General features: G+C 49.5%; 2 protein-coding genes across 5 annotated transcripts in view; one reads left to right on the forward strand and one right to left on the reverse strand.

Annotated features, from left to right (window-relative positions):
• Window positions 1–844: 844 nt before the first annotated feature.
• Window positions 845–18,695, reverse strand: Dhcr7 (7-dehydrocholesterol reductase). Of its 3 annotated transcripts, none has more exons than XM_052194541.1 (9): window positions 18,518–18,695; window positions 14,900–15,027; window positions 11,982–12,073; window positions 10,756–10,978; window positions 8,484–8,574; window positions 7,624–7,837; window positions 5,587–5,791; window positions 3,721–3,852; window positions 845–2,217 (listed from the first exon to the last, which is right to left on the reverse strand). In XM_052194541.1, the coding sequence occupies exons 3-9, from the start codon at window positions 12,065–12,067 to the stop codon at window positions 1,753–1,755; spliced, it is 1,416 nt and encodes a 471-aa protein (XP_052050501.1). In that variant the 5' UTR covers window positions 12,068–12,073; window positions 14,900–15,027; window positions 18,518–18,695; the 3' UTR covers window positions 845–1,752. The 3 variants fall into 3 exon arrangements, with proteins under 3 accessions (XP_052050501.1, XP_052050516.1, XP_052050509.1); XM_052194556.1 differs by having other exon boundaries at window positions 14,900–15,068; XM_052194549.1 differs by lacking the exon at window positions 14,900–15,027.
• Window positions 18,696–24,537: 5,842 nt separating this feature from the next.
• The window catches only part of Nadsyn1 (NAD synthetase 1), a 32,064-nt gene continuing 31,581 nt past the window's right edge, over window positions 24,538–25,020 (forward strand). Inside the window, exon 1 of one of the 2 annotated variants that reach the window (XM_052194565.1) lies at window positions 24,538–24,707. In XM_052194565.1, the coding sequence (XP_052050525.1) occupies window positions 24,623–24,707 (85 nt within the window). In that variant the 5' untranslated portion in view covers window positions 24,538–24,622. The remainder of the gene's footprint in view (window positions 24,708–25,020) is intronic. The other variant, XM_052194573.1, reaches the window with a different exon arrangement.

Genomic DNA, 25,020 nt, shown 5'->3' on the forward strand with positions numbered 1-25,020 from the left:
TTTACCCCAGAGAGGGGAGAGTGGGCTTCATCTGCTGGTGGCAGACAGGAGGCCCACAGCTGGCAGAGAGCAGGGAACAGCAGCCCAGCAGACATTGAGCTCCAGGAATGAGGGCACCACGCACCAAACTAACTAGGCTCCCAGGCTAAAACAGACAAGAAACATAGCCAACTGGCAAGCACTAGTAACACGGGAACCTCCTACCACGTGCTTGAATGTCTTTCTCCAGCGATGTAGGAAGAGCAGAAGACTGGCCTTTAGCACAGACAAATGAGGGTACTGATAGCAGCCTTCAGAAGGCACAGCCAGAGTTCACACGTGAACAGTGGAACCTGGTGTCTAAGGTTATATCCACCACACCCAGCCTCCTTAAAAGGACTTTGTCCTAGGGAGAAATGAAGGGGCGACAGTGACTAACAGAGATACCTGAAATCCTTTGTTCAATGTTCAACAAGCTCTAACTGGAAGCAGACCAGTTGTGCCCTGGCTGTGGGCACCACTCACCTCTTGTTCCCCTCTACTTCTCCAGAAATAAGAAAAGTCCAGGCCCAGCTGTGTGACTTCTCCACTCACTGTGTGACTTCCTATTACTGGCAAACGGAATGAACTCCTCACCTCCGGCAAGCAAATGGCCCAGCAGAGTTCTGGACTGATAGAGGAATTACAGCAGATGGCGTACAGTTCACCCCAATACTCAATTGCACATGAAGTTTTGATAGTGCCCTAGTCATTAGCTCTAATACTTCCTGGGGTTCCATCCTAGATCATGTAACAGTCCTCACTCCCACACCGATCCCCACCCCTGGTACTGGTCAGGCCCATTCAGGAGACAGCACAACACGACTCATTTAACAAGGCAGATTTAATACACAGAACTGCCTGCAAGGCTAAGATGAGCCTATCTAGATTCACAGAATACCCTGAGTTTTGGAGGGGGAGGCAGTGTCCCTAATGAGAATGGGTTCCTTCCCCAACACTGGGTCTCCTGCTGGGGAAGGTGTGGCTAAGGTCACTGACGGGTGATACATTCTGGGTTGTCTAAGCCAAGCCTGTTCACCTTTGAGCCAAGTCTCAGGGGTAAACAAGAAGCACCTTCCGGAAGAGGGCAGGTGGATAAGCTGCTGGGTGAGTACTCAAGGAGTCCTGGGAACCCTGTCTCATATGTCAGAACCCTGTTTATCAAGTCAGCCAGGGACTGTGCTATCTATGGGCAGTGCCCCCTGGATATCCCAGTCCACTGCCTGGCATTCCTGGGGTAAAAACTAAAAACAAATGATAATCTAAAACAAAAATCCTTCCTCCTTCAATGGACCCTGAACCCTTGGCTGATCAATTAACACTGCACATGCTACAGACAAAAATGGGGCCTAGCCTGCCAGGGCAGGTGGGGGCTGACGACACTGCCCAACTCTTTAGATCGTACATTGTCTCCAGTTTATCAGGCTGGCCCAATCATGGGAGACATCTGATAAGCCTAAGCTATCCAGACAGCATAGATGGTGGGTTCCCCAACAGACAGACATGAAAGGTCCTCTGGCCTCAGGATGCTGAACAGAGAGCACAAGTCATTCTGCTGGGGCATCAGTGTGAACTCAGTTCTCCAGCTGCCCACAGCCGCTGTGGGGCACCAGGCTCTCCATTCTCCAGAAGAGCAGACAGAGGAGGCCCCTGCAGGGGAAAGCCAGATACTGGCCCCCATGCACCCAACTCCACACACTCAATGACACCTCTCTATGCTCCCCAGGAAGGCCTTCAGAAGATCCCAGGCAGCAGGCGGTAGGGCACAACGGCTGTGTAGCGCTCCCAATCACGGCCATACTTGTTGGCACAGCGGTGTTCATCACGGAGGCAGCGGTGGGTGAGCAGGATAGTCATATAGATGATGTAAAAGTAGGGGAGGAGGTGGCCACCGCCACAAGCCAGGCAGTAGGCGAGGCTGCCCATCAGGTCACCAGTATAGTTGAAGTGGCGGGCCACACCCCAGAAGCCTGAGACCAACAGCTTGCTGTGGTGCTTTAGCCCGTCAGCTGATGTATAGGAGCACTCGATGGCCTTGGGCTTCTTGCCCCAGATAAGGCAGCGCCCATCTGTCCTGCGGAACAGGTCCTTCTGATGGTTGGTCATTCGGAAGATATAGTAGCCCACCAGGCCAAGCAGGAGGATGCCCAAGGCACTGGGGGTGGAGAGCTGCACAGGGTGGTACACCAAGTACAGGCCCTGTCGGGAGAGAGGGTTAGGGAAGAAAGGTGAAGGGCCACCCCATCGCGGAGCAGGGTCAGAGCATCAGTGTCGGGTGAGAAGTGTAGACCCTGGCCCTGGCCCAGACTCCTCACACCAGCTTCCTTTTCTGTTAAGTAAGATACAGGGGGGCATGAAGGGGCATGAGGGCACACATCTGTAATCCCAGAACTCAGGTATTTTTTTTTTTTGAGATGGTCTCACTTAGCCCAAGTTCACCTCAAACTTGCTATGCAGCTGAGGGGGACTGAACACGCTCCACCCTCCTACCTCAACTTCCCAAAAGCTGGGATTACATGTGTGTGCCACCTAGGCCTGGCAGCCAAGTTTTTAAAAAATTACTTCCAGGGGCTGGAGAGATGGCTCAGTGGTTAAGAACACTGACTGCTCTTCCAAAGGTCCTGAGTTCAAATCCCAGCAGCCACATGGTGGCTCACAACCATCCATAATGAGATCAGACGCCCTCTTCTGTCTGAAGACAGCTTCAGAATACTTACATGTAACAATAAATAAATCTTTTTTTTTTTTTAAATTACTTCCAATGCATGTTTGGTTTAATCTGTGGACTCCTTAATATAGAGGCCACTGTATCCTGAGGCTGAAATGAGGCTTGCCGGATAGAAAGACCCGTGTAAGTGTGGTCTCTGTCATCAGTTCACATACTAGCACTACAGACACAATGAGGAACCCCATGAGCCTGTGCCCAGGTGGTGCCCAACCATGTGAGCTGCTTATGGCTGCTGAGGACTCACAGTGTGAGTCTGGGGTGGACACCAGTCCGAGGCCATCTCCCCGCTCCTCTCTGCTGGGACCATGTGCTTTCCCAGCGCCCTTGCACAGGGAACCAGACCACTTCCACAACCCACGTCCCCATCAGCTATGTGGCCAGCCAACAGAGGCCCGCCTTACTGATTCCCGCCTGGAGAGGCCAACAGCCTCTGAGCTCCTTCCAGACTCTCCAGGCAGCAGCAGGGGCTGATGAGCAGGCCCGCTGCCACCACGGGGCCAACATATCCAAGTGGGTGGGAATAAAGACATAGAGCCCAGCTGAAGTCACTGCCCAACTACAGGTGGCTACATGAATCAGCCTGAGACAGTGTGAAAACCTTTCCACACAATCTGCTGTTCCATTTCAATACAGTTCTCAGCAGCCCTCCAAGCCTTTTGTGGATGACTTTGCCCATGTGTGCATTAGGAAAGGCAAGGGTGACCTACAGTTGGTAGACCGAGTGTGTTAAGTACACTTTCTACTTTTGGTACTTTCACTGTAGGATGGGTGGAGTAGGAACCAAATCCCATCCTGGGTCAAAAAAATATCTGTGATGCAAGGAGCTTTCCCCTCTCGGGAGAAGACATTGACCCAGTGAACCCCAAGGACTAACACCTTGGCAAGCTCAAGGTCAGTCTGAAGCACCTAAAGACCACATAGCCAATGCCCACAAAGCTGGTAACACCGTGCCCCACCCCTTTGCTCCACCTCACCTGCAGCGTGTAGAGGTAGGGCAGCCACACGCAATCTCCCCAGCCCAGGTACCACCCAAAGTGGTCATGGCAGATGTCAATAGTCTTCAAGTACCAGGTTTCATTCCAGAAGAAGTCTAACACATAGATGGCCTGCAAGACAGAGACAACACTGTTACCATCACAGCCCCCATGCAAGGGAGGGATAGGAGTCCGGCAGTTGGGGTGTTGCTAAGTAACTTAAGTTACTGTGGGGCTGGGAACATTGGAGGGGTGGAGGGGACACTGTCATCAGCAGGAAGGGCTCCCAGCTATAGCTCCCACAGTTGACATGAGATGTGGAGCTGAGCAGGGGTAGCTCATGATGGAGGAGCTCAGGGACTGTCCCTGGGACGCTGGTGCTGAGTCCCATGGTAGACACCAGCATGGACATCCATATGGTGAATGCCCCAGCGCTGGCCCGTCAGCTGCCCATCAGAACCATGACACACACGAGGTATACAAGGAGACTGAGGTCCATTCAGAGATGGACACAATCAAAGGCCTTGCTTGTCACTTCCCACCTCCAGGGAGCCTACATGGGGCTATAAGTGGGGACACAGAGAGCCTTTCAGAGACTCTAGATTTATCACTAGGGTGCTAAGTGTGTTAGTCACAGTTGCAAGAGTGGCAATGCTCACCCTGCCTGAGGCAGTCCTTTATACCGCACAAGGGGTACATTACTCAGGCATGCTGGGATTTGCCTATGACACTTACACACAGTAGTCCCAGCTCAGGAAGCTGACCTAAGGAGCCCAGACCCCAGTGCTCTGTAGGTCTCTTCTCCATCTATCTCCATGCCCCAGCACAGAAGGAGCATTATGGAGGACCATAGATCCCTGCCAAAGGTCCATTCCTCTGGTCCACAGGTCCACATGATGAGACCTGGTGAGCGTCAGCGACTTACTCCATCCAGTCATTTACCTACAGTCTGGCCCCACCCAGCTCACAGTCAGTCAGCCTGAGCTATGCCGGTGGCCTCTTCCTCATCTACAGTTACTCTTCCCTGGCATCCAGCAGCCCTGCTGGACACACCAGACCCAGGCCACACCCCAGCACCACTGTGCCTGCTTTGGGGATTCCCCTGCCTCTGTCTTTTAAGGATGGAGTTACACAGGTTCTGGGGATCCGAACTTTGGCCTTTTTAAAAAGATTTATTTGTTTATTTTATGTATTTGAGTACACTATAGCTGTCTTCAGACACACCAGAAGAGGGCATCAGTTCCCATTACAGATGGTTGTGAACTCTGGCCTTCATGCTCTCAGGGCAAGCTTCCTTAGCCACAGAGCCCTCTCCCTGGTCTTACTGTTGTTCTTGAAATAGTGTCTCACCCTGTAGTCCAGGCTACTCTCAAACTTAATATGTACCCCCAGCCAGTTTTGAACTCCTGCCACAGCCTCCTGAGTGACAACTGCCTTTAACCAAAGGATGGAAACCTCCAAAAGGGTCCCCATGTTGATCCCACCTGGCCACGAGCTTCCTAGTTCTGGCTGCTCGGGCCAGAGGACCTTCCTCAGGGTCTCAGCCTCTCCCACTCTGAAGACTACACAGGTCACTCCTTGAACCCAGAGTGTGCCTGCCACCTCTCTTCTCTAGCTGGTGAACAGAAGCTCATATACTCTCAGATCTGAGGGCAGCACCTAAGGGAGTCATCCTTGGACCAGGCCAGACTGCATGGTGTCCCTTTGGGGGCTGGCACAATGGCATCTATGTAATGGTAGATTTTCAGCATGCACTCACTGTGACCTGGAAGGGCCAGCTCTATACAGGTTGGCATGCTGGGATCTCTCTCGGAGTCCAGCAGGAGTGGTGCCCCACCCTCCCTGGCTGCAAGCACACCAAGTTACCTGCAAGATATTGACCAAAATCATGGAGTTGGTCACATGGCCATAAAGCTCCTGCTGCTTGGCAGCAAAGGACAGGTTGATAAGGGTCCAGGCCACAATCCCCGGCCGGCCATTGAAGAACAGCTTGAAGTCAAACCACTTTCCGATGCGGGGGTTAAACTCAATTCCCATCATATAGTTGTAGAAGAAATTGCCTGTGAATTTGCTTAAAAACGGAAGGAGGACACATTAAAATTTTGGGTCAGATTTATTTTATGTGTATTTTATGTGTTTTATCTGCATGCTTGTCTGTGTACCACGTGGGTACAGGGCCCTCAGAGGCCAGAATAGGGAACTGGATCCCCTGGATCTGGGGTTACAGAAAGTTGTGAGCTGCCATGTGAGTGCTGGGTACTGAAGCCAGGTCCTTTGCAAGAGCAGCCAGTGTTCTTCTTAACCAATGAGCCATAGTCCCTGCTCTCCAAGAACACATTTAATCAACTGGCACATCTTGTCACACATAGCTCATCCAGCTTTGTGGACACCAATGTGGAAGGAGGTAGCCTGGTTGCAGCTGTGACCTTAAAGTGTCCACGCAGGGGAGAGCACTGCAGCCCTGCAATCAGACCCATATCTGCATTCAGAGTACACTGTGCTAATGCTCAGCAGAGACACAGGACACGGGGACACATGGATTACGAGGCAACCATCCTGTGCTCACAGCCTTCATGTTTCTCCCTGTTCCACAGTTCAGTGACCAAGTTCATGGTCTTGGTCACCTACCCCACAATAAACCCTTCGTCTGAAACTAGGGGAGAGAATCAGCTGAGATAATTGAGGTGAAGACCATTCCTAGGTATAGCCTACTCTGCATGCACAGGGATTATTGCTAGCTGGGACAGCAGGTTCTCATGCCTAGTTCCCATAGTCAGTCTAAGCAGAAAGAACCAAAGATTCTATCTACAAAATCAGCAATGACTCTGGGAGTCATAAAAGGCAGTAGGGCAGTAAACAAGGGTAACACAAGCCATCCAACATTCTCATCTGAGGCTCATTGCCCAAAGCCAAAGCCAACAGTTAAGGGAGAGATGTTCTGTTTTCATCTGTATCCCAGACGAAATTAAGAACTTCAGAAGAATTCACCAGTTATCTGTTCGTGGGTGAGTGGATGGATGATGGATGGATAGATGGATGGATAGATGGATGGATGGACAGATGGATGAATGGATGAATAGATGGATGATGAGTGGGTGGCTAGATGCGTACATAGGTAGATAGATGGATAAGTGGATGAGTATATGGGTGGATAAATGGATAAGTGGATAGGTAGATAAATGGGTATATGGGTAGATAGGCAGGTAGACAGGCAGATGTATAAGTAGACGGATGGGTGTATGGTGGGTATATGGATGGAGGAATGGATAAGTTGGCAAATACGCTGATAGATAAGATAGGTTTATGGGTGGGTATGTGGGAAGCGAATGGATGGTTAGATGGTAGACAATGAGTAGCTGTGTGGGTAAAGAGGTAGATGAGTAGACAGATGTGAGGAAAATGGATGTGTGGATAGAAGGATGAGTAGATGGGTAGATTGTGAGCAGATAAGTAAATGGACAGATAAGTGGGTGGGCAGATGGGTGAGTAAGCAGATATTGGTGGGTGGTTGGGTGGATGGAGGAGTCGATGGGTAGATGGAATGGACTGGATAGTTGATCTCCAACCCAAAGTTTCCATGAAAACGCTGTAAGCAAGCAGGGGCTCTCCTAGGAAGCAGCTAAGGTCAAGCTGCTGAGACAACAAGAGTCTCTCTAAGGTTCTTTCATAAGAAATAATCCAAAGAAAGAGGCAAAGATCTCCCTCCTCCTCCTCCTCCTCCAGCAGAAGTTGACCTTCTAGTTTAACTGCTCCCATGGTAGCCTTGGCTACCGCTAGCAGTTCTTCAAGCAAGAAAATCCAGGTATCCAAAAGGCAGATCTCACTTCTCAACTTTCTTTGCCAGGCCCTGGTTAGAAGTATCTACCATCCATTCTAGGCTTGCTCGGACACTAAGAAACTTACCAGTCTTCGGCATTGGTGGGGAACAGGTAGCCCTTGATCATTGCGAAGGTGGACACGGCATAGCCCAGGATGTTGGCACACCATAGTAATGGGATCCAGTTGTCAAAGATGATGGTGGGGGAGAACCAGGATAGGAGGTAAGCGTTCGCAAACCAGAGGAGGTGGGTAATGAGCCAGGCCTGCAGCCCGTTCACTTCATACTTGTTTACAATCCCTGCAGAGAGACAATCAGACAGAGTACTCTGGTTGGATCACCTAGCCTGACCATGTACCTGCCTCACACCTTGGTCTCTGTTGCTGTAGACCCTGGCTAGAGTTTCCAGGTACCATTCCAAAGGACCCAGGGGGTGGCGTTGGGGGTGTCTCCTGTTTCATACCCAGACTTAAAGGCTAGCAGCACCTTTCACACTGTGAGGCTGTGGCTACTCCGTGTTGCCTCTTACCCTCGTTATTTAGTCCTTGAGGACAGGACTAGGAGGTGTGAGCAAGGCCGATCATGCAGCAGGTAAGACGAAGTCAACCCTATGTTCTCTTCCCGGGTTCCCCTTGTGTTTGCTGCAGTGCCTGGGAGATCTCTGCTGGGGACACAGGTGGGATTCCAACCCCGTGCTATTAGCAGCGTGAAGCCGGGGTCATTCCCACTGCCGTGATGCAGTAGGAGTGAAAGCCAGCAGTCAGGGACCGCATTCCTGAGTGTTGAACATGCCACGTCTACGAGAACCTTGAGGCCCGGTGGACAGCATCCAAACTAAATTGGTTCTTATTTGGGATGCAGCTGCAGTGTGGGAGAGCCATTCCAGGGACCAGAGACAAAGACTGGGAAGGGCAAGACACCTACCAACTCAAGAGGCAAGGGTTACCTGCTGGAGTTATGGCACCTTCTTGGACGCCTCCCACATAACCTGGCAGAAATCTGTGGCAGAAGTCAGGAAGCCAGGAGTAAAGCAGCACCTGAAATAGAATTGTAGGTAGAGAAACTGGCAGCCTGTGTGTGTGTGTGTGGGGGGGGGGTGGGGGTAGCTGTGTGATTTCGCCTCACCTGGTTTTACTGGACAGATACGAAAACAACTATTGTTCTTCCAGAGCTTAGCACTCCAGGAGCTGGGCAGGTTTCCCAGGACACATGGGCCCTCCCAACCCCTTTTCAAAGTCATTTAAAAACATTGAGATGAAGGTGGGAGAGATGGCTCAGTGGTTAAAAGCACTGGCTCCTCTTCCTGAGGGCTCAGGTTCAACTCCCAGCACCCACAGAGCAGCTCACTACTGCCTGTAACTCCAGCTCCAGGAGTTCTGACACTTCACACAGATATATGCGCAGGCAAAATAGCAATACACATGAAATAAAAATCAGTAATTTCTAAAAAGCCTGGTTTTCAGGCCTTTCAACATCATGGCTCAGGAACATGTAATAGGCTCACAAGGCTAGGTAGCCATCACCACAATCTGTTTCTAGGACACTTGTGATTATTTATGTTTGGCCCAGGGAGTGGCACTATTAGAAAGTATAGCCCTGCTGGAGTAGGTATGTCCTTGTTGGAGTAGTTGTGTCACTGTAGGTAGACCCTCATCCAAGCTGCCTGAAAGCCAGTATTCTGCTAGCAGCCTTCAGATGAAGGTGTAGAACTCTCAGCTCCTCCTGCACCATGCCTGCCTGGATGCTACCATGTTCCTGCCTTGATGATACTGGACTGAACCTCTGAATGTGTAAGCCAGCCCCAATTAAATGTTGTCCTTATAAGAGTAGCCTTGGTCATGGCGTCTGTTCACAGCTGTTAAAAGCAATTGCTACTCATCCAGAGGTCATGGGTTAGATTCCAAGCATCAGCAGCTGACACCTGTCTGTCAGCCAATGATGCTGACATACATAGCGGCTTACACCTGTCTGTAACTCCAGTTCCAGGAGATCCTATTTCCTCTTCTGGCCTCCACTGGGCATTGAAAACACACAGTGCACATATATGTATATAGGAAAAACATCCATACACATAAAATAAATATATCTTTAAAAAAATACTTTTTAAGTGGTAGTGGTGCATGCCTTTAACATCAGCACTCGGAAAGCAGAGAGAGGCAGATCTCTTGAGTTTAAGGCCAGTCTGGTCTACAGATCAAGTTCCAGAACAGTCAGGGCTACACAAAGAAATCCTGTCTCAACCCCCACTCCCAAATACTTTTTGTTGTTTAAACAGGGGGAACCCTGTTCCCATTGTCAACTGTTAAATCATCTTCTCCCGAAGTCCCTGGGAGCAGCCAATCTTTCCAGTGTGTGAATGTGATCTGGACATTTCACATGAATACAATTGCTCCAACTGGTCTTGGCATCTTCCACTTGGCATCTATTTCCAACACTGGCCCAAAGGGTAGCCTATACCAAAGGCCCATCCTTTTTATGGTCCAGTAGCATTCTACTTATGGACAGACCATGTATTGTTTATCCAGTCCTTGACTGGACATCTGGGCTTTGCCATGTTTTAGCAACCACAACTCACGCTACCCTTCACCCAGAGGATGGAGGTAATGAAAAAGATGAAGACCCCGGAGTACAAAAGCTTGGGCCCTGGGAAAGACAACTCTCAAAGCAAGATTCTGCCTTGGGGGGGGGGGGGGCGGGGAAGGTGACCTGATTCCCATGTGGCTCCCTAACCTGTCCAAGGTATAGACTTACATCTGTGTCCAACATCCCACCTGTGAAGACTGCTCCTGCCTAGTGTGACCTCCTAGTTTTCATGTCTGAGAGGTTATATCACAATGACACTCACAACCAGGACTATTTGGAAACCTGTGGAAGCAATAGAGTCTAGGACAACTCCTCCCAGAAGCTACTGTGAAAGATTCCAGCTGTGTGAAGGAACTCTCTCAGGAACCCTATCCCCTCCCACTGGCAGCCCTGTTCACTGCCCAGTCAGGCATGCTGTTGAGCTACAGCCAGAAGGGGGAGTGGCACAGGGACAACACAACATGGACCATGAAGGATACAAAGGTGCTTCCTGCTCTGTGTATCTGCTTCTAGGTAACTGTGACATCCTGACTTGAGCATCATTCTGGGTCAGAAGCCTGCATGTCAGACAGGACCCTGGCAGCGGAACCCCCTACTCCATCCACTGCACCCCAGCCCCAAGGCAGTGGACTGACCTGGAAGCTGACCCACAAGGCGTACAGTTGGGCAGCTTTAGCAGTCACAGGCGGTGTCTTGGCCCAAATGTCTGCCAGACTAGCTCGACCTGTAACCACATCCAACACGGGGGCAGTCAGCGAGCAGCTGTACTGGTCACACGCCATGATGAAGTAGTACACAATGAATGGAGCGAAGAGCAGCAGGAAAATGACGCTGGCCAGGGAGAACCAGTCCACTTCCCTGAGAAGAGGACAGAGGGTGGTTACCATGAGGGCTCTTGTTCTCAAGCTCCTCCTGTTCCTTGGACAGAAATGTCCCATTCCTTGGGCCCCATGGAGGACTCTGAGATTCCCTTTTGCCCCTCAAGCCCGATGGGGGGATGCCTAAGACACTCTTTTGTCCCTGGGAGACTCTCATTTGTCCCTTGAGCCCCACAGGGCTCTCTGACATGCCCTGCGATCCCCTTGGGCCACATGGGCCCTCTCCTTCACACCAGTTAGAACCTGGTGGGAAAGGGTATCAGCTCAGACATCCCTCCAGCCAGGGTGGATCACTCATGCTGCTTGTGGCAGCACCAGAAGGTGTCCTATCTGTGACCACCAACGAAAAACCTACACACCAGTATATGAGTGCAGGGGGCTCTTCCTGACTCTCAGGGCCAGTGGCTCCCCCAGTCCCCACCCACTTAATACACTTCGTGTATTCCCATTGCTCAATGGCAGAGAAAACACCATGACACCAACCCAGATTTCCTGGGTTGGTAGCTGTGCTCCAGATGACTCTTAGGCCATCTGAAAGACCTAAATTCCTGGCAGGGGAAGACAGTGGAAAGTTTCACACCTGCTCGCATGTGATAAGTTGCATTAGAAACATAGGCATGATGAAAATAGGTTACCTTCATGTAACGAGCATGGGGTTTTTATAATCCTCTCCCTAAGACATATCAGAATACATACACACACATATCTCAATGTGTGTGTGTGTCTGTGTGTGTGCTCACATGCGCACACATGTCAGAAATGAGATTTATTTCCATCCCCAAGCACTTCGGATAAGGGACAGCATACCCAAAATAGTTTCTAAGCTCTTCTTTCCAATTCTTTATTTTGTGGAATGGGAAACAGCTTACCTTTTATTGGTCTTTATAAAATAATATTTTTTTTCTAGATCCATATCATCCCTGAGGCTGAAACCCTTGAGAGTCGCCTTCACCCTCTTGCTAGTAAACAGGTAAGGCTCTTACCAGGCACGGCCCCACTGTCCTTGAGATGCAGCCTTGCCGTTGGGACTCTTGGTTTTGGGAGCGTTGTGCTGGGATTTCGAAGCCATCAGGCCCTGAGGGAAGGAAGAGAGGCTCAGATCCTCCCAGAAAGCTAGATCTCACCAGGACTCAAGTGCTGACTGAGCAGACAACCTTTGTAGGTTTCTCAGTACCTGATTACCCACAATAGATTCTGGGAGAAGGAAAGAAGGTGCTTGCTGAGCCTATGCGCCCTCCCACCCAACCTCCTCTCCTTGCTCATTAATATCTTCCCTAGCTGTGGACGAGCTCTGCCTGCCACAGCCCTGCTCCTCCAGACCGCAGGATCTTCACCATCTTTGAATAGGGCTTTCAGCCTTCCTGGTAGTACACACTACTTCTCGGAGTATGTTTACAGATGTCCCTGTATAGCACTGGTGTAAAAGGTCCCGGGTCCCCTCCTCAGTAGACTGTGACCAGCTAATGGCAAGTGGCTTCCCTCTAGAACTCTGCTCACTGCACAGGCATGTTTTGAGTGTGCACTCATGTGTGCTGTCCCTCTCCCTCCAGCAGAAGAATCTCACTATTCATCCCGTCCAGGGCCTTGGAGGAAGGAGGGCACACTTCATAGATAAGGTGGTCTCCCCACCCCAGCACTTCCCCCCCCAAAAAAACAAGTCTTGCTTGCAAAATTTAAAATATCAAGGATTTAAATGATATCTTAGAAGTCCTCAGAGTGCCAGTGGAGAAGGCTCAGTAAAGCATTAACTATGCAAGCATAAGGACCTGAAGTCACCCATGTTAAAAAGCCAGCCAGGCTCAGCAGCACAGGTCTTGGAACCCCAGTGCTAGAAGGGAAAGAGCGGCTCTGAGGTTCTCTGGCAGGCAGTCTAGCCAAATCAGCCAGCCAAGAGTTCAGCTATAACAGATGCTGCCTGAAAAGCTAAGGTGGAGACAGAGTAAGGAGGACACTTGACCATCGGTGGCCTCCGTGCACACACACACACACTCATACCACACACACACACACACACACACACACACACACACACACTCATACCACACACACATACACACACATACACACACACATATACACACACACACACACCACATACACTCACACCACACACATACACACACACCACACACACATACACTCACACCACACACACACACACACACACACACACACTCAAACACATACACACACACACACACCATCAGTGAAATGGTGCTATAGCAAGCAGGGCTGGCAGAATTTAGCAGGTTAGGATGCCCTGCCACCAAATTTGACAACCTGAATCTGATCCCCAGGACTACAAGGCAGAGGAAAATTAACTCTCAAAAGTTGACTTCTCACCTCCACTCACACTCACCATGGCACAAGTTCACCCACCCACATATTACGCACACACGCCTGCACGCACACACAAAAAATGGAAAGGGGGCACAGGAGAGATCTACCACTAAGAAGTCTTTGTTCTCCAGGAGTCCTGGCCTCAGAGCCGTGCTGCCTGGATATCAACCTGCTTTTGACAGCCACACCCCTGACTCCCCCATCCTCACCCTGCCCCAACCCCCACCCACTGAAAACTATCACACTGCTTCTTGCCCAGCAGCACACACAATGCGCCTGGTGTAGGGCCCCATTTACAGTCCCACGCAACTACCAAAGGTTCCTTTATCTCCCCGATCTCTAGTGTCTACACTAATCACAGTAAACCCAGGGCCACGTGCCCACATGCCTTCCAGGAGTCTCAAAAGAGGGGACTGGCATTCTTCTTGCCCTGACTCACAGATAAGCCCCAAGGATACAAAGCTTGGCACCAACATTACTTTCTGATAATCTACGATGCTAGAAAATTATGCAAGCCCATGAGGAGAGAACCTCCAACCTATACACCAGAACATAAAGCACGTTGTCCAGAGTACAGGCTTTCTGGGAAAAAAAAATTTTTTTTTTGAGTCACGGACTTATTCTGCAGCCTAGACTGGCTCAGGACTCACAGCAATCTTCCTGTCTCACCCTCCCAATGCCTGAGATGACAGGTATGACCCACCATGAAACAATAAAAAGACAAAGACTGGCAAGGTGGCTCCGGAGGGAAAGGTGCCTGTTGCTGAGGCAGACAACCTGAGTTCAAACCCGGGTTACCCCTGTGGCGGAGGGAAAGCAGCAACTCTGATGGGTTGCCACCTGACCTCCATGCCCTATGGCATACTCCTCCTCTAAAAGAAGTACAGAAATGTGATTAAAAGAACAAGTGGGGCTGGTGCTGTGGCTTTGTTGGTGGAGGTGGCAGAGCGGAGCATGCCCAAAGGTGTGGGAGTGCACTCCTGTGTTCCCAGCACTTGGAGGCAGGAGGAGCAGGAGTTCAAGGCCATCTTAAACTACACATAAAGTTCAAGGCCAGCTAGGGCTACATGAGCCCCTGAAAAAATACAAAAGTAACTATTTTAAATTTACATGGAGGTCAGGTATCTGGTCATACCTCTGTCACAGGCATCAGATTCTGTAAAAAGATATAAATGTGTGGTGGCTGGGGAGAGGGGATCCCCTTCCACTCCGGAATCTCCCTCAACAGTTGACATGTGACTGGTACACTGTTTCCTTCATTTGGGGGTGGCTTTTCTTTATTTTATTTTATTTTTTTACTCTTATGTGCAAGGGGATTTTGTCTGCTTGTATGCCTGTGCGCCACTCATGGAGGGCAGAAGAAAACATCAGATCCTCTGGAACTGAGTGAGTTACCGATAGTTGTGAGCCACCACGTGGGTACTGGGGAAACCCAGGCCCTCTGGGAGATCAGCCAGTGCTTTCTGCCACCCAGTCACCTCTCCAGCCTACTCTTCAGCTTTTAAAACAGTGCCTCACTTCTACTGCCCATGCTTAAGGGAGCCGTGGGCAACACACCCACCTTTGACCTCTGGGCTACAGGTTTCACAATAGAATGACTTTGTCTTCCTCAAAACTGGCTCTCCAAATGTCCAGGCTGAGAAGTCCCCCAAGGTCTGATCAATCCTCGTCCGTATGCTGGGCAACACCCTGCCACAGAGGCCACAAAAACACCAACGTCACCCAGGAGACTGAAATGTCAAGGTAAACGGTAGATAAGGATCCACACATTATATGTCAAGGTCATTGCTAATATCAAGTAAGAGACAGACTCAGGGCTTGGGGTGCACACTCAACAGAGTCCATCTAGGGGTGACTGAGCCATGTCAGAAGAAGCCAAAAAGGGCTGCACTGGGATATGTGAATGGAAGTTTCTAGAGGCTCAAGAGTGTTAGAGCCAGCACAGGTAGGCCTGGCAGTAACAGATTTTCCCGGGATGCTGACAGCTGCAGATGCACAACATGTAAAATCATTCTGGCATTCACCCTGAAACTGGCACATTTCCCCAGAACATACTAGAAGCCACTGAGATGCCAAGAACACAGTAGCTCAGAGAACAACCTGGACTGGGAACCAGTTTTCATGGGAATGCAAGAGAATCAGGGACCTACTGAATACCCCATGGATGGGGCCCCAAGTCTATGTCCCTAAGGATTTGTGGTGGTCATTTTTATAAAGGAGAGATGAGGAAGGTTCACCGATGCCCCATATGCTAAAAGAAACCAATGGGCCAGGCATGGTGGCACTCTCATCTTTAATCCCAGTACCTGAGGGGCAGAGACAGATAGATCTTTGTGAGTTTGAGGCCCAACTGGTCTACACAGTGAGTTCCGGGTCAGCAGAGCAAAAAAGTAAGACCCTGTCTCAAGAAAAGGAAGGAAAAGGAAATAACATGACTTGGGTCAAGAAAACTGAAGGCTTTGTTCAGCCTACCAGACAAAGGCACCATTGGCAGCATGGCCACACAGCAACTGGAAAATTGTTCAACACACCTAAGGAGGTGGGATGATTCCAGTGACAATTCAGGAAGAGAAAAAGCAAACAGTGCTCACCTCGAACCTGATGGCTGTAGATTCAAAGGGAGGGGTTGTGTGGGGCACCAAGGCCTGAGATGGCCTGAGATGCAAACACCCTGTAACAGGAGCTGCTGCAGCCAGGGTGATTGGTTCTAAAAGCAGAACACCTGTGGCCTTGAGGGGTGACACCCAGCACAGAGGAAGGTGACAGGCCCTTCCTTTCACAGGGGCATGTGGCCTTGAATTTGCTGTGTAGCCAAGAAGGACCTTTAATTTCTAACCCGTCTGACTTCATCTCCTATGTACTAGGGGTTATATGTATGTGTCGGTTTCTAATATTTATTTACTTACTTACTTATTTATTTATCTATCCAGCCAGCCAGCCAGCCTATGGAAGGGAGCATGTTTGGAGGTCAGGAGACAGCTATTAAATCCGCAGAAAGCACAAAGCCAGGGCATGGCAAATCTAAACAAACCTTTTAGCATTTCTCATGGTTTCTGTAGGTCAGAAGTTTGTGAAGATGTGTCATGGGAGTAGATACTCTTCCCACAGACCCGAGTGGGCTAGCTTGGCCTAGCTTATGGGTGGCCTCAAGGCAGTAAGAAACTCACACGGACAGTGCTGGGGAAGGTGAGCCTTTCGGATCTCTCCTTGGAAGGAATGAGAGACATCACCAGACCCTAGTGGCCATAGCTCAGTCATTCCACACCCTAAAGGGACAACAAAAAGGTATGTCTATAAGAGCTGCTGGAGCAGGCTTTCACAGGATGACACAACCTGATGCCAGAAGCTACAATCCATTCAGCATTTGCCAAGAGCCAGGTTTCCAGCCCACCAGAATGAATAATGTTCACAGATGAGACACTGGGAAAAGAAGAGGGTAGGGCAATTCAGTGACTGCTCCCATGGCCTACCAGACAAGGCTGGGCCTGGGCTCCACTGTGGCACACAGGGAAGCCGTACAGTAATGATGACATGGCTAACTTTGCATATCAGATTCCAGGGGTCTTCCATATAGAGAAGTATCTATGTTGCTGGAATATTCCAGAAGCAGTAGGGTATCCAATCTGGAGATCTGTTAGCCTTGGGTTGGATTTTAAGATGGGAAGGTAGGAACTCCTGGAAATGGGTGTGTGGCGAGAAGCACATCCCCCTACATGTATCAATGGGAATTTATCCTGGAAAATACTTGGGGCTGTGGCAGCAGGCAGCCGCAAGAACCTCCTGCAGTGCTCTGTATAGGCACGTAAACTTATGTCACACCCACTGACAATCACCAAAGAAATCAGATGCTCTGGCACCCAGTGCTAGAAAGAGCCGGCTCTGCAGGTGTGAGCAAGGACGAGCCCCTCCCTGCTGTATCATGGAAGGACGTGGAAGACTAGAGGTTCTAGATCTCCAGAAGCATTACAAACGGTGGCATGTTGGGGTATCCTCGCTTTTTCTTGCAAAAGAGCTTCTGTAATTAAATGGTATGTGGGAGTTCACTGGGCCCCACTACTTTCCCCAGGTTGGGGAGGCTGGCTTCCAGAGTGACCCAAAGCTGGTGAGCTCTGCACAGGGGCTCCTCTGATGCTCTAAACACAGAACTTTGGACTGACTTATCTTGAAAGTTTGAGGTTCCTGTGGAGGAACAGCAATTCCTGAAGCCCCCAGAAATGAGCCCAATGAGGAAGGAAATGATCTAAAATTTTAGAATAATCTCTGGTTCTAATCAAAGCTATAAGAGCTCTGCTTTCAGAAGTTCCAAATTATTATCAGATGTGAAACAAAAAATGTTTTCTCCTCCCTCAAGTTCACCCCAGGCCTCATTACCCTTCCAGATTGTTACGCGAATTCTCATTTGCATACATCTACTGTCCCTCCTTTCTGTCCAAATGGTTTTTGTTGTATATTTTACCATACATGACTAGGTGCACCTCTTTCTAGCATGCAGCTTGCAGGCTCTCTACACCCATCAACTACTTTGCTTTTTTGTTTGTTTTAAAGAACAATTTCAAGAAGATTCTATCAGAAGCAGTTGAAATATTAAAGATGTTCGGTTGTTTGAATTCTTCCTTTGAAAACCATCTTGATCTTTAGGGGGACAGGGGACTCTCCACAACCTGGAGATATGCCTAGAGCGTCCCATGATCCTCATGCCAGTGGGCAACCCATCTATCTCCTGAGAACAAACAGAATCATTCAAATCCAATGAAGAGATTCTCCAGGCTGTATATGCTCTGGGACAGGAGAATGGGTCAAGGGGTGAGTTCAGATTTGCCCCTCTATACCTCAGCATTCGGAGGTCCTCCAGGGAGCTGGCCCCTCATCTCGCAGGAGATAGCTGCCTCTCCTGCCCAAAGGCCCCAGCTAAGCTAAGTCCACCTCCATACCTGATCACAGGTGCACCTGACCATCTGGGCAAAGCATCTCCCCTCCTACCTGGCCTTCAGGCCCCCTCTCTCAGCACACATCTCCCCAAACCAGAGCACACAGCCACCTCTCCTGTGCACGTGCCTCTAAATCTGCACATCTGTTCGCCAATCTACCTAAAACCTGTGCAAACGTGCATACCCTCATCTACATACGCATCTCCCCCACCCCCGCAATCTCACAAACTGCTTCCTTCCTGAATACTCACTCTCTTCTTTTGTACATACAGCCCACTCTTCTGCTCTCTCGACGCTTTCCCCCTCCAACGTCTGTGCGCACCGTCCTTCTGCACAAAGGCCTGGTCCGTGCACAAGAATACTCAGCTGAATGTGGGGTCCAGGCGACTGATCCACGCTGTCCAAACAGCGCTCTAAGTGTCTGCCTGAAGCTCCGCCCCGAATGACGTGAGGTCATAGAAAACCAATCGGAAGTGGATTTCGCGAGCCGCGCCCTGTGATTGGTGAAAGCAGTGAGCTGACTCGGAGCCCACCAGGCCCGCCAGTCGGCGTCCGCAGGCTTGAGATTGACAGCAGGACCGGCCCCGCCCCGCCCACGCCCCTGGGGTCTTTGGACTGACTCCGCTAAGTGGGAGAAAGGATGCAAATGTGGATTTTTGCCGCGCAGGCTCCGAGCCTGAAGCTCCCGTGCCTCAGTTTATCCTGCTGCAGAGCTCCTACCTGAAGGAGAGCATCTTGTGCACGGAACGACAGATATTGCCGAGACCGCGAGACAAGACCAGACCAATAAGGAAGAAACAGCTAGCAGATTGTGAACGCAGCTGAGGCCCTAGCTTGACAACCAAACGGGTCCCCTGGTGGGCAGGACTCACTCACACCTCCGTGTCCGCTAAGGGTATTTGGGGAAAGCTCAGCCTGCCTTCCTGCTAGCTGAGCCTTAACAACGCAGCTGGGAATAGTTTCACTCTTTTCATCTCTTTTCCTCCTCTTTCCTCCCTGCCACCTGACATTCGTTAGTTACAGTCGCCCTCTCCTGACGAGGGTCTCCTCTGCAGCCACAGTGAAACAAACTGGTAATGGAAGTGACTTCAACGCTGTTAGCTACTGTCCACGTGCTGGTGCCTCAGATGCCCAACAATGCCTTTTATTGCTCTTTTTTCCAAATCCCTGGATCCAGTCAGGGTACACATTTGGATAGAATAATAGGTTATACAGAATATATGGTCGGGACTGGAGAGATGGTTCAGTAGTTCAGAGCACTGGCTGCAATTCAGATGACCAGGTTCAAGCCCCCAGCATCCACATGGTTACTCAACTATCAGTATTTCCATTCCCAAGGCATCTAGAGCTCTTGACATGCATGCCTACATATGTACATGCATATGTACATACATACATACATGGTCACCCCTGGAACTGAAGTTATGAGCTGCCACACAGGTGCTAGGAATCAAACCTGGATCTTCATTGAGATAAGTCAGTGCTCTTAACCCCCAGCCATCTCTTTTGCCCCCATCTTTCTCTTGATTAATAAGTAAATGAGCTGAGTGTTATTTTGAGACTGGTAAATACAATGTTTCCAAACAACCTTTGACCCTGATGACTTAGCATTCATTGAGGACACTTGGGACATTTCCATACTTCTTGGTAGGAAGAGCTGACTTGATTTTAGTATTCTTTCAAACTTATTAAGCTAAAACTTAATAGCTGATAGTCTTCTATCAAAACTTCAGCTCTTTAACTTTTGATAAACTTTAAAATATTCTGCTGGGCAGTGGTGGCACATGCCTTCAATCCCAGCACTCAGGAGGCAAAGACAAGCAGTCCTCTGTGAGTTTGAGGCCAGGCTGATCTACAGAGCAAGTTACAGGACAGACAAAACTACACATAGAAACTCTGTCTCAAAAAACCAGGAAAAAATTTATTACTATAATGATGTGGTTCTTCCCCCCCTCCCCCAAGGCAGGGTTTCTCTGTATAGCCCTGTCTATCCTGTAACTCACTCTGTAGACCAGGCTGGCCTAGAACTCAAGAGATCTGCCTGTCTCTGCATCCCAAGTGCTGGGAGTAAAGGCGTGTGCCCCCACTACCGGACTAGTGCTGCGGTTCATAACCTTCTTCATGCTGTGAGCCTTCACTACAGTTCTTCATGTTGTGGTGACCCCAACCATAAAATTATCTTGTTGCGACTTCATAACTGTAATTTTGCTATTTCTATGAATCATAATGTAAATATCTGATATGCAAGATATCTAAAATGCAACCTCAAAGGGGTTACAGCTGACAGGTTGAGAACCATTGCTGTAGAGTGTGCATGTTCACTGTGTGTGTGTGGGGGGGGTGTCAGGTGTACATGCTGTGACCTATGTGTGGATATCAGAGAACAATTTTGTGTAGATGTTTTTCTCTTTCTATCTTTATGTAAGTTTCCGGAATTGAACCCAGGTAGCCAGGTTTACACTGCAAGTATTTTACCTACAGCACCATCTTGCCAATCCAAACCATTAACTTACTTTTATCAGGATGGACAAGTGTTTTGTTTTTTTTTTCTCCCTTTACTGACCCTGCATTCTAGAGTCCTGTAAATGAGCAGTGAAGCCATTTCAAATTAGATTGTGTAGGGGGGGTTTGTGTATGTGTGTGTGTGAGGGGCAGATGTGGATGTGAGTATGTGTGACTTTATGCCTGTGTGTCCTTATGTGTGGAGACCAGAGACCTATATCAGGTACCTTCCTCTCTTTCTATCTTGTCCTTTGAGACAGAGTCTCTCATTGAACCTGAAGCTCATCCATTGGCTAGACTAACTGGTCACATGCCTACTTTTGAGTAATATGTCTTAGCCTTCTTTGAGAGCAGTACTAAACTAGGTCTTCATTGTCTGCCATACAGTGTATAGATAGATCACTGAAAGAAGTTTTGCAAGGTAGCTGGGGGTGGAGATGAGTAACTGGATCTTCAATCCACCCCTGGAGGGTAGGATTTAGAGATATTTATGGAGTAGGACACAGGGCAGTGAGTGGCATGGGGAAAGGGCAGAGGTGAAGTGGCTTATGGCCTGTGTGTGCATTCATAAAGCATGGTTTTATAAATGCATATGTTCAGAAAGGCTGGTAGCTTGAGTTTTCAGGCTCCCAATAGCAGAAGGTGGCCCAGATAGGCCAGTCAAGAGGTGGTGTGTGTGTGTGTGTGTGTGTGTGTGCTCACACATGCGCGTGTGCGTGCACGCGTTTCCTATGCATGTAGACTGGAATGCAACCTTGGGTGTCATTCCTCAGCATCTGTGGAGTTTTATTTTGTTTTGTGATGAGCTCTTGCCAGCGTGAACCTTGTACCAAGTAGGCTAGGCTTGCAGGCTGGAAGAACTCAGAGATCTGTGGTCTCTGCCTCCCTATTGCTAAGATTATGAGTAGCTGTCCCCAGGCCAGCTTTTTTTTTTTTTTAACCTTTTCTAGGAATCAAACTCATGTCTGCCTGCTTGTAAGACAAGCACTTGACCAACTGATCTGCCTTTCTAGTCCAAGAGCAAGATGGTTTTGATAAAACAAACAAACAACAACAAACTGCCTTGAAGTCTCCGAAATGTAATGCTACAGCCACACTCCTCAGACCTCCAGTCAGAGCCACCTTTTGTGGCAGAGCTGTTGGAAACACTACGCTGCCTGACCTCCAGATTCAGCCACATTTAAGGTCCTCCTCAAGGGGCTGGAGAGATGGCTCAATGGTTAAGAACACTGACTACTTCCAAAGGTCCTCAGTTCAAATCCCATCAACCTCATGGTGGTTCACAATCATCCATAATGAGATCAGACATCCTCTTCTAGTGTGTCTGAAGACAGCTTCAGTGTGCTTATTTATAATAATAAATAAATCTTTGGCCTGGAGCGAGCAGGGACTGAGCGACCAAGGTTAACTGGAGTGAGCATGGCTGACTGGAGTGAGCAGAGATTCTGAAGTTCAATTCCTAGCAACCACATGAAGGTTCACAACCATCTGTACAGCTACAGTGTAGTCATACACATAAAAGTAAAATAAAATAAAGTCCTCTCCGAACAAGAACGGCAGAGGGAACAGGGGCTGGGGAAATGGGGGGAGGGTTAGAGAAGTGGAAAGAACAAAGGCTCCGTAAGTGTTGTGGCTTAGAACCCTTCCTCAAAGGAAGTGTTGCAGCTCTGAGGAGAATTTCCCCAGTGGGAGCGTTATAGCTCTGAACTCTTTCCTTAGTGGAGGTGTTCCAGTTCTGAGGGGGAAAGGTACCCTGGCAATCAAGGAATACTGCAAAGTCACACCACACCACAATCTCACACAAGGTTATTTGGCAAAGAGACTAGAGATTCCATGCCTCTGCTGGGGCAAAAGACAGCAAGGAACCGAGCAGGAGACAGGCCTACATAGGGTTTCTCTGGAGAGGAGTTTTCCAGAGAAGAGATTTCTAGGGTGAGGACTTCAAGCGGAGCCCAGGGATTGGTGGGATTCTGTGCTCAGTGATTGATAGGATTTCCTGTCAAAGGTTGATTTTCCCACCCCTCCTCCCCCACCTCCCGGCAGGCTACAGATTCCCTTTGCCTGATTCCAGTAGCATTTGTTATCTGGTGGCTTTCAACGTGTGTGGAGGGGTGTCCTCCCACAGAGACAGAAATGTAGATATTTCTTAAGAATGTTTCCCAGGCCCCGGGGAGTTGCTTCTGAGATGCCAAAGGTTGACAGGAAAAAGGTTGCAGTCACAGTAAAAAGTCCAAGTTCACTACTGGGTTTTGAAAATCCTCCAATCCCTAAACTCAAAAACCCACCAATCCCTGAGCTTAAAGTCCCACCAATCTTTGGGCTTTCCCCAAGCTTAAGACTTGAAATCCCACCAATCCCCTACCTTGGAAATTTCCACCCTGGAAACTCTTTATAAAAGCCTGTCTCCCACTCAGATTTCTGCTGCCTTTAGGCTGAGCAGAGGCAGTTGCTCTCTTGTGTCTTTCCTAATAAATCTCTTGTGTGAAATTTGCTATGCAGTGTGAATTGTGGTATTCCTTGGCTTCCTACTGCCAGGAAAACTCCTGGCAGGAAAACTCCCTCAGAGCTGGAACACTTACACTGGGAAAACCTTTTCCCTCAGAGCTGTGACACTTACACTGGGGAAACCTTTTCCCTTAGAGCTGCAACACTTACACTGGGGAAACATTTTCCCTCAGAGCTGCTCAGACACTTTCTTTTGACAGGTGTCCAGCAGAGGCTGTATGTAGCCCATATATCAAGGCTGGCTCATTCTAAGAACTTCATTCTTGACACAACCTGAAGGGTCTGGATTGGCTTTCCTCTGAGTGAGCGAGGCCTGAATTCCTGGGTCTGAGGAAAAATGGATGATGAGGAACCAGACCTGGAGAAGTTGTATCTATCTTGATTAGGGCTACCCAACGCAGGAGGACAGGAATAAGAAAGGGTTCAGGTTGATGTCCACGGAATCCAGAGTGTGGTGAGCCAAAGAAGCCGGACACAGGTACACAGTAGTCCCTCTGTGAGCACGTGTTGACACGGGAGTTTTGTCAACTTGACACAAAATAACTGAACACACCTGGGAAGTGGAAACTTTAATTGAGGAATTACTTCCATCAGACTGACCTGCGCATGTCTGCGGAGCATTTTCATAACTGATGATTAATGTGGAAGGCCTTGGCCCAATGTGGGTGGTGCTACCCCTGTCTGGTGGTCCTCGGTGGTGTAAAAAAGCAGGCTGAGCAAGCCTTGAAGCAAGCTGATGGGCAGAGGTCCTCTTTGGTCTCTGCTTCAGTGGCTGGCACAACTTCCCTTCATAACAGAAGTGAGCCCTTTCCTCCCCAGCTGCTTTTGGCCATATGTTTATCATAGCAACAGAAAGCAAATCTGACACTACCTTTGGAGGCAGAAAACAAGCCTTTCGTGATATATCAAAAGTCGCTAAGATGGCAAAGGAAACGATCCAGGACTAACCAATGTGGGCGTGGCTTTGCGCTCTGACCTTGGGCTACAGCGGGACTCAGACAACCTGGTTGCGCAGGCGCTCCTTGGGGCCCAACTTAGAAGGTTGCTTTGCTCCGGATCTGCGCGGGGGCGGGGTCTCACGGAAGGGCGCGCAGGGCAAAAGTGAGAAGGGGTGTGGCTGTGGAGGGCGAAAGGACCAGGCTTCCGGGTAGGACACGCTCTGCGCCAGCGCAGTTCTGTAGGGGGAAAAAAAAAAAATGCAGAAGCTGGGCTTGACGACAGAGGGGCGGGGCTATGGGAGCCAAGGGGTGGGGCTTCTAGGGAAACAAGCTACGCAGGCGTGGACCGCACAGTTGCGCTAGTATCCTGCGTGCCGTCTCCTTGGTTGCAGCCTGAAACTTGCAACCAAAATGGGCCGAAAAGTGACCGTGGCCACCTGTGCACTCAATCAGTGGGCCCTGGACTTTGAGGGCAATTTCCAGAGGATTTTAAAGAGTGAGTCTTGGGGTGGCGGGAGACAGGAAGAAGTCAAAGTCCACAATGAGTAGGACATGGCCGCCAAGGCCAGCTTTGTCCAGGAGAGACTTACAGCGCTGGGTGTGGGAACAGATAAAAGGATAATGCCTGGTGAGCTTTCTGGGCGACTTCCCAGTTTTGGGGGATATGTGAGGAAGTAAGGCAAGAGTGGAGATAGGCGAGCCCTGCCAGCCTGGCAGACGCTCCCCTCAACCATCCTTTAGGATCTGGTTGGTGGGTCTCTAAGGTTCCCTGGGGCAGAGCTGCGCGTTCTTGGACCTGTTTCAGTGAG

Source organism: Apodemus sylvaticus, chromosome 1 (genome assembly GCF_947179515.1).
Source record: "Apodemus sylvaticus chromosome 1, mApoSyl1.1, whole genome shotgun sequence".
Lineage (NCBI taxonomy): Eukaryota > Metazoa > Chordata > Mammalia > Rodentia > Muridae > Apodemus > Apodemus sylvaticus.

Excerpts from the sequence above, each read along its gene's own strand:
- Dhcr7 (XM_052194549.1), bottom strand. The coding sequence starts at position 12,067 with ATGGCTTCGAAATCCCAGCACAACGCTCCCAAAACCAAGAGTCCCAAC. Across the intron at positions 8,575-10,755 it reads CCTTGTGGGTCAGCTTCCAG|GTGCTGCTTTACTCCTGGCT; the intron begins GTCAGTCCACTG and ends ATTCTATTTCAG. Across the intron at positions 7,838-8,483 it reads AGGTGCCATAACTCCAGCAG|GGATTGTAAACAAGTATGAA; the intron begins GTAACCCTTGCC and ends GTCTCTCTGCAG.